Source organism: Coregonus clupeaformis, chromosome 33, assembly GCF_020615455.1.
Source record: "Coregonus clupeaformis isolate EN_2021a chromosome 33, ASM2061545v1, whole genome shotgun sequence".
Classification (NCBI taxonomy): Eukaryota; Metazoa; Chordata; class Actinopteri; order Salmoniformes; family Salmonidae; genus Coregonus; species Coregonus clupeaformis.
Window position 1 is genome coordinate 28714005 of NC_059224.1, and position 13957 is coordinate 28727961.

At 43.9% G+C, this 13957-nt stretch overlaps 1 protein-coding gene and 1 pseudogene across 5 annotated transcripts in view; both read right to left on the reverse strand.

Annotated features, from left to right (window-relative positions):
• Positions 1 to 284: 284 nt before the first annotated feature.
• The window catches only part of tbc1d32 (TBC1 domain family, member 32), a 57598-nt gene continuing 43925 nt past the window's right edge, over positions 285 to 13957 (reverse strand). For 3 of the 5 annotated variants that reach the window (XM_041860642.2, XM_041860641.1, XM_041860640.1), the window contains exons 29-34: positions 11484 to 11553; positions 10970 to 11085; positions 10274 to 10428; positions 9092 to 9232; positions 4911 to 5099; positions 287 to 1373 (exon numbers count right to left, since the gene is read on the reverse strand). In XM_041860642.2, coding sequence (XP_041716576.1) covers positions 1254 to 1373; positions 4911 to 5099; positions 9092 to 9232; positions 10274 to 10428; positions 10970 to 11085; positions 11484 to 11553 — 791 coding nt within the window. In that variant the 3' untranslated portion in view covers positions 287 to 1253. Of the gene's footprint in view, positions 1374 to 4910; positions 5100 to 9091; positions 9233 to 10273; positions 10429 to 10969; positions 11086 to 11483; positions 11554 to 13957 lie in introns of all 5 variants that reach the window. The other 2 variants (XR_005996718.1, XM_041860639.2) reach the window with 2 other exon arrangements.
• Positions 7283 to 8504, reverse strand: LOC121548625 (annotated as a pseudogene).

The window sequence follows — 13957 nt, forward strand, 5'->3', positions numbered from 1 at the left end:
TGTAGCATCGCACAGCAGCTGAGGGTGTGTCTTAATTACCACAATCAGTGTAATGATAACTAATTAGCCAATTCAAATTAGTTCCTGTAATTTAAAGTCTATCATTGAGATTAACTATTAGATTCAACATTACTGTAAAGGTTGCTGTTGTCATTTCTAAAATGTAATCTAAGCGCTATCTCCAGCAGATGCAGCAGTGTTGGCCAATAATGACATTTTTCACATAATTTAAATAAACAGCTCATTACACTAAAATTAATTGATTTAGCACAATGGAATTATGGGTCGTACCAACAGGGGAGAAAGGGAACCGACAGATAATCAAACCTAGACAGGAGGCTCAATTTTATTTAATACATGGAGATCAAAGATAAAAAGTCTAACTACTTTTAAACGTCACGTCAAGTGCTTATCGGGTAAACATTTTGTGGTACTGATTTCTATCGACCTTTGCCCTATGTAGATGGTCAACAGTATATAATATTTAACAGTTGTGTTGGAGAAACCAAAGGCTTTAATGATCTCATTCATTATTCAGTGGTGTTCGTATCAGATGGTTCAGCTGAAAAAGAGAGAGGGGCTGTTTACTAAGCCTTGTCACAACAACACGTTGCCTCTCAATGGTCATCATTAAGCCTCTCTATGAGGAGATTGGACCCATAACATAGAGCCACTTGGTAAGCTACACTGGCGGCACGTATACAGACCCTATACCTCCCATTACGGTTAAGACCTTAGGATCTGTAATGCATTGACGAGTAGAATTATAATGAAAAGGCGTGACCAAACAGTCATCATATTGTCTAGTGGAGGTATTAGTAGTGGTTATATCGGATAATAGAGGTCAGTAGGTTTACAGGTAAATATCATATGCCCTTAAGGTTGGATTAATATAGAGAATGATCATAACATTTCAAGAAGATCCATGAAGACGTAAATAGACAAGACAGTACATCAAGCAAGAAGTTCATTACCATGTATTTCATAACATTATCCCTATCTGTTAAATAATATGTCATACATTATATGCCATCTTTAAATGTGGCGAGGAATATTAACAGACCTTAGAGATAACAAAATAACATTTACAGAGAGCATACACTATATCAAATGTTTCCTCAATCCATACAACAGGTAGTATGAGACTCCCCAGGTACCCACGCTGGTTAATCCCATCATGAGAAGCCTTTACCTTGTTATAACCAGTCCCAGTGCAGCCTGGTGAGTGGAGGCTATTGTGTGTCTTAGCACTGCTAGCTGATTCTCTGGGAGATATTCTTCATGTCTGTCAGTACCATTGTTCTGTAACTGCGCTCCAGACCCTCCATGTACTCCAGGTAATTACTCACTCTGAAGCCTTGGATGGGCTCCTCCTGATGGGAAACAAGGGGAGAGAAGAGAACACAACAACTCTGGTTAGGCTCCTAGCCCAGTCCTTTATGGGCTGTGTGTGTGGGGGTGGCATAGCAATATACAACCAACAACAACATGGACTTCAACAACCTGTAATAGTGCAGCCAGTATGTGTATGGCCTAATTACAACTTAACAACCCCAATTGGATCGTGGCCAAAATGCTAGGGACAAAATAACATTTAATTTGGTAATTTGTACTGTCAGCAACTTAATTTAAAGTGTTATAATTACTCTCGGAGTGATACATCATTTAAGTTGATTCTCAAGTTCACAGACAATGAAAATGAAAAACAGAGCAAATAAACTTTGATGGGTTCCCTGGAAACTCGATGTGTGCAGTGCAAGTGTATTCTGTTTGCTACCTACAGAACACAGCACCCAAAGGGCAGGTTGGCATTTATTGTCATGAATCTTGCCCTGGAGGCAGCTCTGCAGGGGTCACTAGCTAGCACAGCCAGAAAGTCATAAAATCTGATTTTAAACCTAACCTTAACCACACTGCTAACCCTAATGCCTAACCTTAAATTATGATCAAAAAGCTAATTCTATTTTCATGAATTTTTACAATATAGCCCCAAAAGCCAATGACACAGAACAACCCTGAGCAAACAATTGCAAAGCTAATTTCACATCCTTATATTCATGCTTTAAATGATGTAGAGGTACAGGTACAAGGTCTGTGTGTTTGAGTACATTGCCAGATATAAGGCAGACCTGTTATCTATGTTCAGGAGCACATTCACTTAAATCACCCCGTTAAAACATGAGAGTTCCATCATGACAAATGTGAGATTAGCATGAAGAACATCCTACTTAATGGAGTGACATTTCTTCCTGTTTCTTTCTCTGTAGTTGATAATGGCAATCTTTGTTTGAAAATCCATCAAAATGACTAATGCAATTTCCCTTTATCACTTACCACCCGCACATTGACTCTGTACTGGTACCCTGCCTCCCTACTGTTATTTTATTTTACTGCTGCTCTTTAATTATTTTTATTTTTTAACATCAATTTTTTTACTAAACACTTATTTTGCATTGTTGGTTAAAGGCTTGTACAGTGAGGGAAAAAAGTATTTGATCCCCTGCTGATTTTGTACGTTTGCCCACTGACAAAGAAATGATCAGTCTATAAATTTAATGGTAGGTTTATTTGAACAGTGAGAGACAGAATAACAACAAAAAAATCCAGAAAAACGCATGTAAAAAATGTTATAAATTGATTTGCATTTCAATGAGGGAAATAAGTATTTGACCCCTCTGCAAAACATGACCTAGTACTTGGTGGCAAAACCCTTGTTGGCAATCACAGAGGTCAGACGTTTCTTGTAGTTGGCCACCAGGTTTGCACACATCTCAGGAGGGATTTTGTCCCACTCCTCTTTGCAGATCTTCTCCAAGTCATTAAGGTTTCGAGGCTGACGTTTGGCAACTCGAACCTTCAGCTCCCTCCACAGATTTTCTATGGGATTAAGGTCTGGAGACTGGCTAGGCCACTCCAGGACCTTAATGTGCTTCTTCTTTAGCCACTCCTTTGTTGCCTTGGCCGTGTGTTTTGGGTCATTGTCATGCTGGAATACCCATCCACAACCCATTTTCAATGCCCTGGCTGAGGGAAGGAGGTTCTCACCCAAGATTTGACGGTACATGGCCCCGTCCATCGTCCCTTTGATGCGGTGAAGTTGTCCTGTCCCCTTAGCAGAAAAACACCCCCAAAGCATAATGTTTCCACCTCCATGTTTGACGGTGGGGATGGTGTTCTTGGGGTCATAGGCAGCATTCCTCCTCCTCCAAACACGGCGAGTTGAGTTGATGCCAAAGAGCTCCATTTTGGTCTCATCTGACCACAACACTTTCACCCAGTTCTCCTCTGAATCATTCAGATGTTCATTGGCAAACTTTAGACGGGCCTGTATATGTGCTTTCTTGAGCAGGGGGGACCTTGCGGGCGCTGCAGGATTTCAGTCCTTCACGGCGTAGTGTGTTACCAATTGTTTTCTTGGTGACTATGGTCCCAGCTGCCTTGAGATCATTGACAAGATCCTCCCGTGTAGTTCTGGGCTGATTCCTCACCGTTCTCATGATCATTGCAACTCCACGAGGTGAGATCTTGCATGGAGCCCCAGGCCGAGGGAGATTGACAGTTATTTTGTGTTTCTTCCATTTGCGAATAATCGCACCAACTGTTGTCACCTTCTCACCAAGCTGCTTGGCGATGGTCTTGTAGCCCATTCGAGCCTTGTGTAGGTCTACAATCTTGTCCCTGACATCCTTGGAGAGCTCTTTGGTCTTGGCCATGGTGGAGAGTTTGGAATCTGATTGATTGATTGCTTCTGTGGACAGGTGTCTTTTATACAGGTAACAAGCTGAGATTAGGAGCACTCCCTTTAAGAGTGTGCTCCTAATCTCAGCTCGTTACCTGTATAAAAGACACCTGGGAGCCAGAAATCTTTCTGATTGAGAGGGGGTCAAATACTTATTTCCCTCATTAAAATGCAAATCAATTTATAACATTTTTGACATGCGTTTTTCTGGATTTTGTTGTTGTTATTCTGTCTCTCACTGTTCAAATAAACCTACCATTAAAATTATAGACTGATCATTTCTTTGTCAGTGGGCAAACGTACAAAATCAGCAGGGGATCAAATACTTTTTTCCCCTCACTGTAAGTAAGCATTTCACTGTAAGGTCTACAACGGTTGAATTCGGCACATGTGACAAATACAATTTGATTTGATTTGAATTAAACACCGTCAAACGTGGAAATAGTGAAGAGTGAACAGATAAGAATTCATACAGCAAGTAAGGTACCAAAACTGTACTGCAGCCTAGCTCTTACTCTTACTGTGAGAGAGAAGTAAGTGGGGGCAGAAGTGGACATGTTGGAAGGCACTTCAGAAAATGTTTCGGAGCAGTTCTTTGAAAAAGCCAAGTCATGTTGGCTGAGAACCTATGGCAGCATTGTGTAATGACAGGCAATTTCTTTAGAATTCTGATGAACAAAGAAAGGCTTTATTTTCAATTTTTCATGCCACATCTGAGTCACTGACAATGCTTTTTCACTTTGTGTCTTCCACCGCATCAAGCTGCAGACTGATATCAAGAACAATTGTAACAAGTCATTTCCATTTCAATGTTTTATTTAGATGAAATATAGATATACTCAGCAGGCGAAGATATGTACAAAACCTAACAAACCCATCCGAAGTCTGCCTAAAACCGTTCTCCTATTGTTCAAAGTGTGAACCTCAATGAGCATTTACAAGGTAGCATGTTTCAAACTTTCCAAGTTGAACCGAGGACAATGAAGAGACTGCTTAAGCGTCTTTCTGTCAAGCTGTATTTGCGACAAAATGCATGCTACAATTCATCACAAGAATATCTCCAGAGACAGCCATAACATGATCTTTTATTCAAACGACTGTCTGTTGATGGAGCGGGGACTGCTGTTATCTGCTGAAGACAGATTCACTAACCCCAGGTAGACAAACTCACCTTGAGGAAGACCTGCAGGTCCTGGGTCTGCGTGTGCTGCAGGATGTCCTGATGCAGGTGTTTCAGCACAGCCACACACATGTACACCTGGTAGTCCGGCCCCATCACCACGCAGGTAGACACGTAGTGGCAGATCTCAGGCCAGTCCAGGTAGTTCCAGAAACACTGGCCCAGCCACTGCACACACATCTGGAGAAACACCCGCCCACACATTTAATAAATGATATAAAGAATGTAAACCAGAAAATGACATGGTTGAAGTGATGAAAATAAAGGGTTATGCATTTTTTTATCTAATAACTTGGAGAAAATAGTATTAAGGCTTTGATGCAGTAGCTTTGTGGAGCATGCAGAGTGGTTGTAAGTCTACCATGTGCTTTACCTACTGGGGTTACATGAAAAATAACTGGACATTCTGACTCTAACCATAATTAACTGACTTAATACTCTACCTAGGATACTGAAACACGCAGATGACAATAGCTATTTCCAATGCATAATGGATTACTATCAAGCTCATGTAATGCACCAATAAAAACAATGACAAATCCTAATTTGTTTTCTTGTTAGAATCACCAGTACACTGGACACCCTTTACAGTTCTTTTTAACTGGGCCTCCAAGATCATGTTGAGAATGCATTGTCTTCTCAAGGTATTTTCAATGACAGTATTTTGAAGGGAAAGAAGTGACATTCAACTTGAACTATTCAGTCAGACAGACCTAGCCTGTTCTGCTAGGCCCTCCACCTCTGCCCACCCACTCCACACTGCAATTTACTCTATATGTTTATGTTCTCTGAATATTCTTCCTAGCAACTCCAAAGGATGTGGCATAGCTGCAGCTGGAATTTTAACGAGGCACCCAGGTGCACAATAATATCTTGCCATTCCTGATGAAGGTGACCTCATCTGAAGGTCAGATTCATTACGTGATTCCTGATTTGTCATGTTTTCAAAACGTAATTTATTAGGGCATATTTTCATTTATGGCAAAGAATATACTGGATTTATTTACATTTTACATTTTAGTCATTTAGCAGACGCTCTTATCCAGAGCGACTTACAGTTAGTGAGTGCATACATTTTTCATACTGGCCCACTGTGGGAATCGAACCCACAACCCCTGGCGTTGCAAACGCCATGCTCTACCAACTGAGCTACACGGGGCAATAAAACCTTGCAAGACACAGATGACTATAAGCACGATTAGCAGTCATACATTCTGTAGCACTCGATTGCTCCACATTGAACGGCCCACTTCTTTCAGACAAATTATGCAGTAGTGCGGCTGTAGTAATAACAAAATAATACAAAAAAAACAGCAAAGATGATCACAAGAGGGGAAGAAACTAACACGCTTCACTTCAGAGTTCTGGTGCTGATAGGAACATGTTCTTTCCAAACTCTAAAAGCTAGGACTACGAATACTACATTTATCAAATACTCCAAGTGCAAGATATGTCCACAGTCCACTATCTTACCTAGAGAGAAACAACTATGTTCTCAGAAATAAAAACTACTTCAGGCCAAACTGAGCTGCTTTGAACTTGTGGTCAAGTTCCTGGAGAATGTCAAGTTCGTGGCAGGGGAGTACTTCAAGTGTTTAAGTAACTATTGTTCACATTCACACTCAACCCAATCACTCACACACACACACACACACACACACACACACACACACACACAAAAATACAATATATTCGCATAGTGGTCCTAAGGTTTCTAACAGTATAGCCTGTACGACCTACAAGGACCAGCCTAGAAACACATTTGGGCCATGGCTGCCCTAGAGACACAGGTAGTAACATCTGGACCAGGGATAAAGCACACCAACCACTGGTCCACCAGAAAAACAAGAGCCAAGCTATCAATAGGAAAATAAAAGGAAACCAAAAAGGAAACTGGAGGCATCAACTTTCACTGCATGACAAGCAGAAACATATTAAGCTTAAGGAGTCACTAGACTTTTAAAAACACAGTTCATAGATTTAGTACAAAGGTACTAAAATGTATTGTACGTTTAACATCTGAGTAATGCATGACTTAAAAGTCACCCCTTCAAAATAAAAGCTTGTCTAAGATTACCCCAAAATATTCTGGTAAAGTCATGAGGAAAGCCAGCCAAAGCCTCGCGGGGGAAATAGACACACACGCACACACTCTTCAACCTCTATCTTGGAAATGTATATATCCGAGCAGCAATACAAAAAAATATCCATGAAGTATATACGCATATTCTCTGAAAAAAACAAATAATGTATGAAAACATCCCTGCTATCATGTCTCTAAATACAAAACTTCTACCAATAACTTGCTTCAGTGTAACAAGAGAAGTCATTTTTCCTATTTTTTTTTGTCTTTTTATCAGTCCTCAGGTGTGAATGGTATGGATGACTGTCTTCTTTTCGTCGGACAATCCACCCGGCTTTTCGGGTCGAACTCCCCCGGCACGAGCCGGACGGTCGGATCGGCCTCCTCCACCGCGGCCTCCCATTCCTCCACGGGCTCCCCCGCGCCTACGCCCAGGGCGGCCCAGGTCTCCAAAGTTGATCTCCAGCTGGGCCGTGATGTCATTGGCGGGCTTGCGGAAGTGGTGTTCCGGGCCGATTTCATCAGGGTTTCCCTTGAACAGGGGGGTCATGTCTGCTTCAATCTATGGAGTATCAATCACAGCTGGTCTGTCTTTAGGCTTTTCGTCGCTGACATCTTCACTCTTGGACTTGTGCAGCACGTAGCCCTTGTTCCACTTGCTGTCGGCGCCCTCATTGGGATTGCGGATGTTGAACTCCACCATGGCACGTTCCTTGTCCTGCATGGCCTTCCATTCGTCCAGGGTCATCTCCTTGGGGCCCTCCTCCTTAGGTTCCTCTACTTCGTTCTCCTTATTCTCAGAGTCAGCAGGAGGGTGTTCCTCTCCCTCAGGGGTTTCCTCAGGGGCAGTAGTCTGTTCAGCATCACCACTCATTTCGTCCTTGGGGTTCCCCCAGTTGTGAGTGCCACTCCCGCCGCGCTTCTCCTCAGATTTCTGAGGTTTGTCGCCGCCACTGTGTCTGTCGAAGTCTCGTTTGCCGCGGGAGTCGAAGCCGTCGCCCCAGCCCATGCCCACCACGGGTGCCACCACGCCCTCTGGGGGGCCGGACTCCTAGAGGCTTGTCTGCAGAGAACTCTCATCTCTCTCCGCCATCGGGTTTGTCCTCGAGGGGTTTGTCGAAGCGGCGCTCGCGTGGGGGTCTCCTGTTGTCCGGCCTCCTGTTGCCGGTGGGCCGCTCTTCCCCCTGCCCGCCCTGGGTGCCAGGCTGGCCCTGCTGGTCCGGCCTCCGGCCCACCCGCCTGATAACTTCTTTCTTCAGAGGTACTGGAGCCTGAGTTTCATCTTTCTTGTCAAGGAGCGGATTCTTCCTGTCCTTCTGTGACTCTTTCTTGGGCTGCTTGGCAGCTTGGGCTGCTGACTTGGTGATACCAGCTGCGTCCGTCTCTTTCTTCTTGTTCTCCGCCGCCTTTAACACCTCGAACGGATCTGATTCATCGTTCAATAGCTGGTCAAACCGATTCGTTACGACGCAGCTGAAGCCTTCTTGCAGTTGTCCGGGCATGATGGCGCCCCTTCAGCGGGATTGACCTCGGATTCTACGAGACTGGGTGCGAACAATACCCTAAATACTGCCACAAGATGGCTGGGAAATATACCTCTATTTATATATAGAGCTGTGATTGGGAAACTGGGAGGAAGTGCATTCAATAGTTTGCACCCAATGACTTTGACTTAAAAGCTATATTATAAACTTTTTTATTGTGAGAGACTCTTTGGCTTATACTCCCTGTTGACACATATTACATCTGAGATGACAGTCTGCCTGAAACACTGAGCCAAAAGGAGATGAGATCAAAAGCAAGATTTTCAAGGTGAACTTTTTGTTTGAGGATGAAAGTTTACGTCAAGGGAATCAACTGTGGCAAGCTGAACAACAGAGGGATTCTGCAGCCTCAGTTCTGAACTTTTACATGGAGAATAAGTACTACTGTCACCTTGAGGAAAACGTATTATGCTGTTTCATGAAAACTCATTTATATCCCATTTGAATGGTCATAAGCAAGGTCAAAATGGCCCCTAGGGTGTCAATTTGATTATAATACGATCCTGATGAGAGGAAAAGTGAAAGGACGGAGGGTGATATTGTACCTGGGAGGGGGTAAAACCGGACATCCTGAAGGCAGAGAAGACCAGAGGCACTTCAGTCTTCAGTAGCATCTCTACATAGTGTGTTGTGCATGAGTAGACTGGATGGATGCTAGACTGAGCAATCTCCATGGGGAGGTGAACCTAAAAGGTGAAGAAAAGTTCAGATTTACAAAGCATAGAAATAACTACAAAAACCAAGATCTGTAGGTTAATAGCTAAACTTGCCAAATGTGAACGTCAAATGCCACACAAACCGACAGCAGACAGCTGATTGGTCTGATTTTCACTCCTCAATTTCCTTAAAACAACAGAATTGTCAGAGCCCAATGCTTTCAGAGAATGCAGTGTGTGTGCGTGCGTGTATGTGTTTCCCTGGGTACACTGTATACATTTGCTACTATCACTTAATTACTTGTCCCTCTGTTCTCCTAGGTATTGACAGCATCGACCGCATCAAATTTACAGAGGATTGTACCTACCGCTGTTTAGTAATTCTCCCTCATCTGCGACATGGTGTGCTTACTACCATCTGCCTGGCAACATCCTGATTTGCATGCACTGCTGCTCGGATGGCAGAGCCATGAAGAATTGTAATCAGTTGTACAAACTCTTCCACCATTTCCAAGGCATATTCTTACTGCTGAAACTCTATTAACGGCTGGGTATTCACCGTCATCAGCAGCCAGAGATTGCTGCTTCCAAATGTAAATGGGGACAATGATAATGACTATTCCACCATAATCTTATCATATTCACCATTTCCATCAAGAAAACATGCAGTATTATGAATCCCTAGTCTACACAGATACAAACGATAACATAACTCAAAACGTGTATGATTTGGCTTGTGGTGCATAAATTGGGTGAGAATATTTAGCATTAAAATGCAACTCATCTTTTCAATGTATGGCCATACAAATGACAGTATTTAATAAGAATCAAATTGCAGCAGGATTCATTACACACTCCCACCAAATGAAAGAAGTGTTTATCTCCTTTCATACTTTAACCGTCCTCTTCATTGATTACTTCCAAAGCTGCATGCAAATAGAAGGCAGGGAGAAACAGAGGGAGAGAGCAGGGGGAGAAAAGGAAAAACAGCTACGCTCTATCCATCAGACTGGAGGCAGCTTGGTATTCAGTCCCTTCCCGGGAGAGCGAAGGGTGGGCTGCTGGACTCACCGATCCGTGGAGCCTGGCGGGCCAGAGGAAGGCTGATGTGAGCAGGGTGGAGAGGTGGAGGAGAAGGCGGAGGGCTCTCTCCATGTCTCCAGCCATGATGAGGAACACGGTGGAGGCGAACCAGTCGTGGCCAGGGTAGGCTCCCTGCAGAGTGTCTGGTGGAGGGGAGTCAAGGAGAGGCTCTGACAGAGTGCAACATTTGGGCTTGTCTGACTGGACATCACCATGGCCCCCCAGCAGAACAGCCAGACCAGGGGTAATGTCAGGGCCACTATAACAACCACAGCATCTTACCTAGCGCACCACAGGTCAGTCTCAGCAGGCAGGAGAGAGGGGTTAAAGATTGAGGGGCCCGAGGCGGGACGCAATGTGATTGACAGACACATACTGTAGGGGAGTGGACGCGACCAGTCATGATGATAAACATAGACGTATGAATCTGAATTTAAAACAGAGCATAGTCATGAGAGGCTCTTATCAGGGAATAAAGAGAGGAATCTCAGCAGAACTTCAAGTATCATTCTATTGAGGAAAATGTTTCTGAAAGCCTCGAGTGTTCATGTTGCATCCTTGAAAAAAGCAACGCAATGTCTTTTTTTCTTAGGCAGGTGTAAAATATCTCTTCTTCCTCTGAGAGAAAATAATAGATATCACTTTACTGACTCTGGAATAGTCGAACATAGCTGATAAGGATACAAAGCTCCGACGTGAGTTTGGCTCTCTGTTGAGAGAGGAGCTCTTGGCAATGCTTCATCAAAAGACAGAGGTCCTGCTCAGAGTCATCCCTCAGTAACTTAAGATATCTCCCATACCTACAAACAAACAGACGCAAATTCAAACATTCAGGATTCTACTGTAGATCACACTTTGACTCATCTATTTAACAAATTATGTGGTGTGCAATCAGAACAATTAGGGTTAATAGAAGGAAATAATTAGTATAAATGAGCCTTGTCTTAATGCTCATCTCTTCATTAGCATATTGCACAAAGAGTATGCAATATCTTATTTGAGTTCATAGAAAGTTTACATATTGTTCTAGAATGTCTCTGCAATACCGCTGATCACCATATAATTCTGTAATAATCGTTTTTTTGTTATCTTTATTGGCCGTTGAGTACCTACCCTCTCTGAGAAAATGGCTGGTGCTTACTGGGGGGATTGGAACAAAGCTGGGAGGTTCAGACTTTGAGGATGCAGACGGCGTTACCTGAGAGAGGCCTGAATCCCCAGCTGGTCCACATACGACAGGCTGCCAGTCTTTACGCCGCTCTCCGACGCTATAAAACACGCAATAAAGGAACTGGAAATTACCAGGGGTTTACTCACTCGCATTCCCCAGGCATCAATAAACATTTCAGTTCAATGACTGCGGCATGACACAAACCCTAATCTCGCATCAAGTGATACATCACAGAGACGATCAGACGAGTATTTTGTATTCATCATAGAAACCAATGCATGCTTTAATTGAGAAAATTACCTTGATGAGAGTGAAGTAAACCCAGACTGACACCTGCAGCTCTATGGAAACTACTCTTCCCTACTTATTGATATCAGTGCCACTCACTGATTGAAATTACTATCTAATGGAGATGAATGGCTTCTCTCTCCCATCTTCCATTGCCTGGGAGTGAGGTGAAGGAACTCCAGAAAATGACTCTCCACCACATAATGGCAGCCCCTCGACTTGAGCAAATCTGTGAGCCTGTTGTTAATGTCAATCACAAGCCATGACAGGAGAGGGGAAGAGAGCTAAACCGCACAGGATATGACAGCTGCTCCCCTGATTGGCCATTTGGTGAAAGGAATAACTTCACGGAGGAAAGGACAAAAGGGGAAAACAGGGCATGGGAGTGTGAGAGAGAAATGGTTTTCTTGACTTTTCCAAGTTTCTTTAGACCTTTTCTACGATTCACCGTTCATTGTGAGCTACAGCCCACAAAGAGACTCCAGTGTTTGTTTGAGATAAGCAAGCGAAGCGGAGAAAGAATACATAAAATTAAATACAAATGTAATTTTATTGGTCACGTGCCGAATACAACAGGTGTAGACTTCACAGTGAAATGCTTAATTAACAGTGCAGAGTTAATTAAGACACATATTTGCTAAATAAAAAAGGAAATAGTAACACAATAAAAACAATAACAAGGCTATATACAAGGAGTACCAGTACCGAGTTAATGTGCATGGGTACGAGGTAGTTGAGGTAATACAGTATGTACATGTGGGTAGGTGTACAAGTGACTAGGCAATCAGGATATATAATAAACAGAGTAGCAGCAGCGTGTGTGGAAGTGTGTCTGTGAGTGTGTGTGTATGGCTTCAATATGCATGTGTGTGTGTTTTGTGTGTGTGAGTGTGTGGGTAGAGTTTAGTGAGTGTGCAAGGGAGTCAGTGCAAAACAATTAAGATAAATAAATAAGTAATAAAAGGGGCCTTTTGGTCACAGACTTGGCGCTCTGACACCGCCTGGTATAGAGGTCCTGGATGGCAGGGAGTTCGGCCCCAGTGATGTACTGGGCCGTACTCACTACCCTCTGTAGCGCCTTGCGGTCGGATGCCAAGCAGTTGCAGTCAATATGCTCTCAGTGGTGCAGCTGTAGAACTTCTGTGGGCCCATGCCAAATCTTCTCAGCCTCCTGAGGGGGGGGAAGAGGCGATGTCATGCCCTCTTAATGAATGTGTTGGTGTGTTTGGACCATGATAGGTCCTTAGTGATGTGGACACAGAGGAACTTGAAGCTCTCGACCCGCTCTACTACAGCCCTGTCGATGAGAATGGGGGCGTATTCGGCCCTCCGTTTCCTGTAGTCCACGATAAGCTCCTTTGTCTTGCTGACGTTGCGGTAGAGGTTGTTGTCCTGGCACTACACTGCCAGGTTTCTGACCTCCTCCCTATAGGCTGTCTCATTGTCGTTGGTGATCAGGCCTACCACCGTTGCGTTGTCGGCAAACTTAATGATGGTGTTGGGAGTCGTGCACGGCCATGCAGTCATGGGTGAACAGGGAGTACAGGAGGAGACTGAGCACGCACCCATGAGGGGCCCCCGTGTTGAGGGTCAGCGTGGCAGATGTGTTGTTGCCTACCCTCACCACCTGGGGGCAACCCGTCAGGAAGTCCAGGATCCAGTTGCAGAAGGAGGTGTTCAGTCCCATGGTTCTTAGCTTAGTGATGAGCTTGGAGGGTACTATGGTGTTGAACGCCGAGCTGTAGTCAATGAACAGCATTCTCACGTAGGTGTTCCTTTTGTCCAGATGGGAAAGGGCAGTGTGGAGTGCAATAGAGATTGCGTCATCTGTGAATCTGTTGGGACAGTATACGAATTGGAGTGGGTCCTAGGGTTTCTGGAATGATGGTGTTGATATGAGCCATGACCAGCCTTTCAAAGCATTTCATTGCTACAGATGTGAGTGCTATGAGGCGGTAGTCATTTAGACAGGTTACCTTCGCGTTCTTAGGCACAGGGACTATGGTGGTTTGCTTGAAACATGTTGGTATTAGAGACTGGGTCAGAGAGAAAATGTCAGTGAAGACACTTGCCGGCTGGTCAGCGCATGCTTTGAGTACTGATCCTGGTAATCAGTCTGGGCCTGCGGCCTTGTGAATGTTAACCTGTTTAAAGGTCTTAAAGTTCTCTCACATCGGCTACGGAGAGCGTGATCATACAGTCGTCCGGGACAG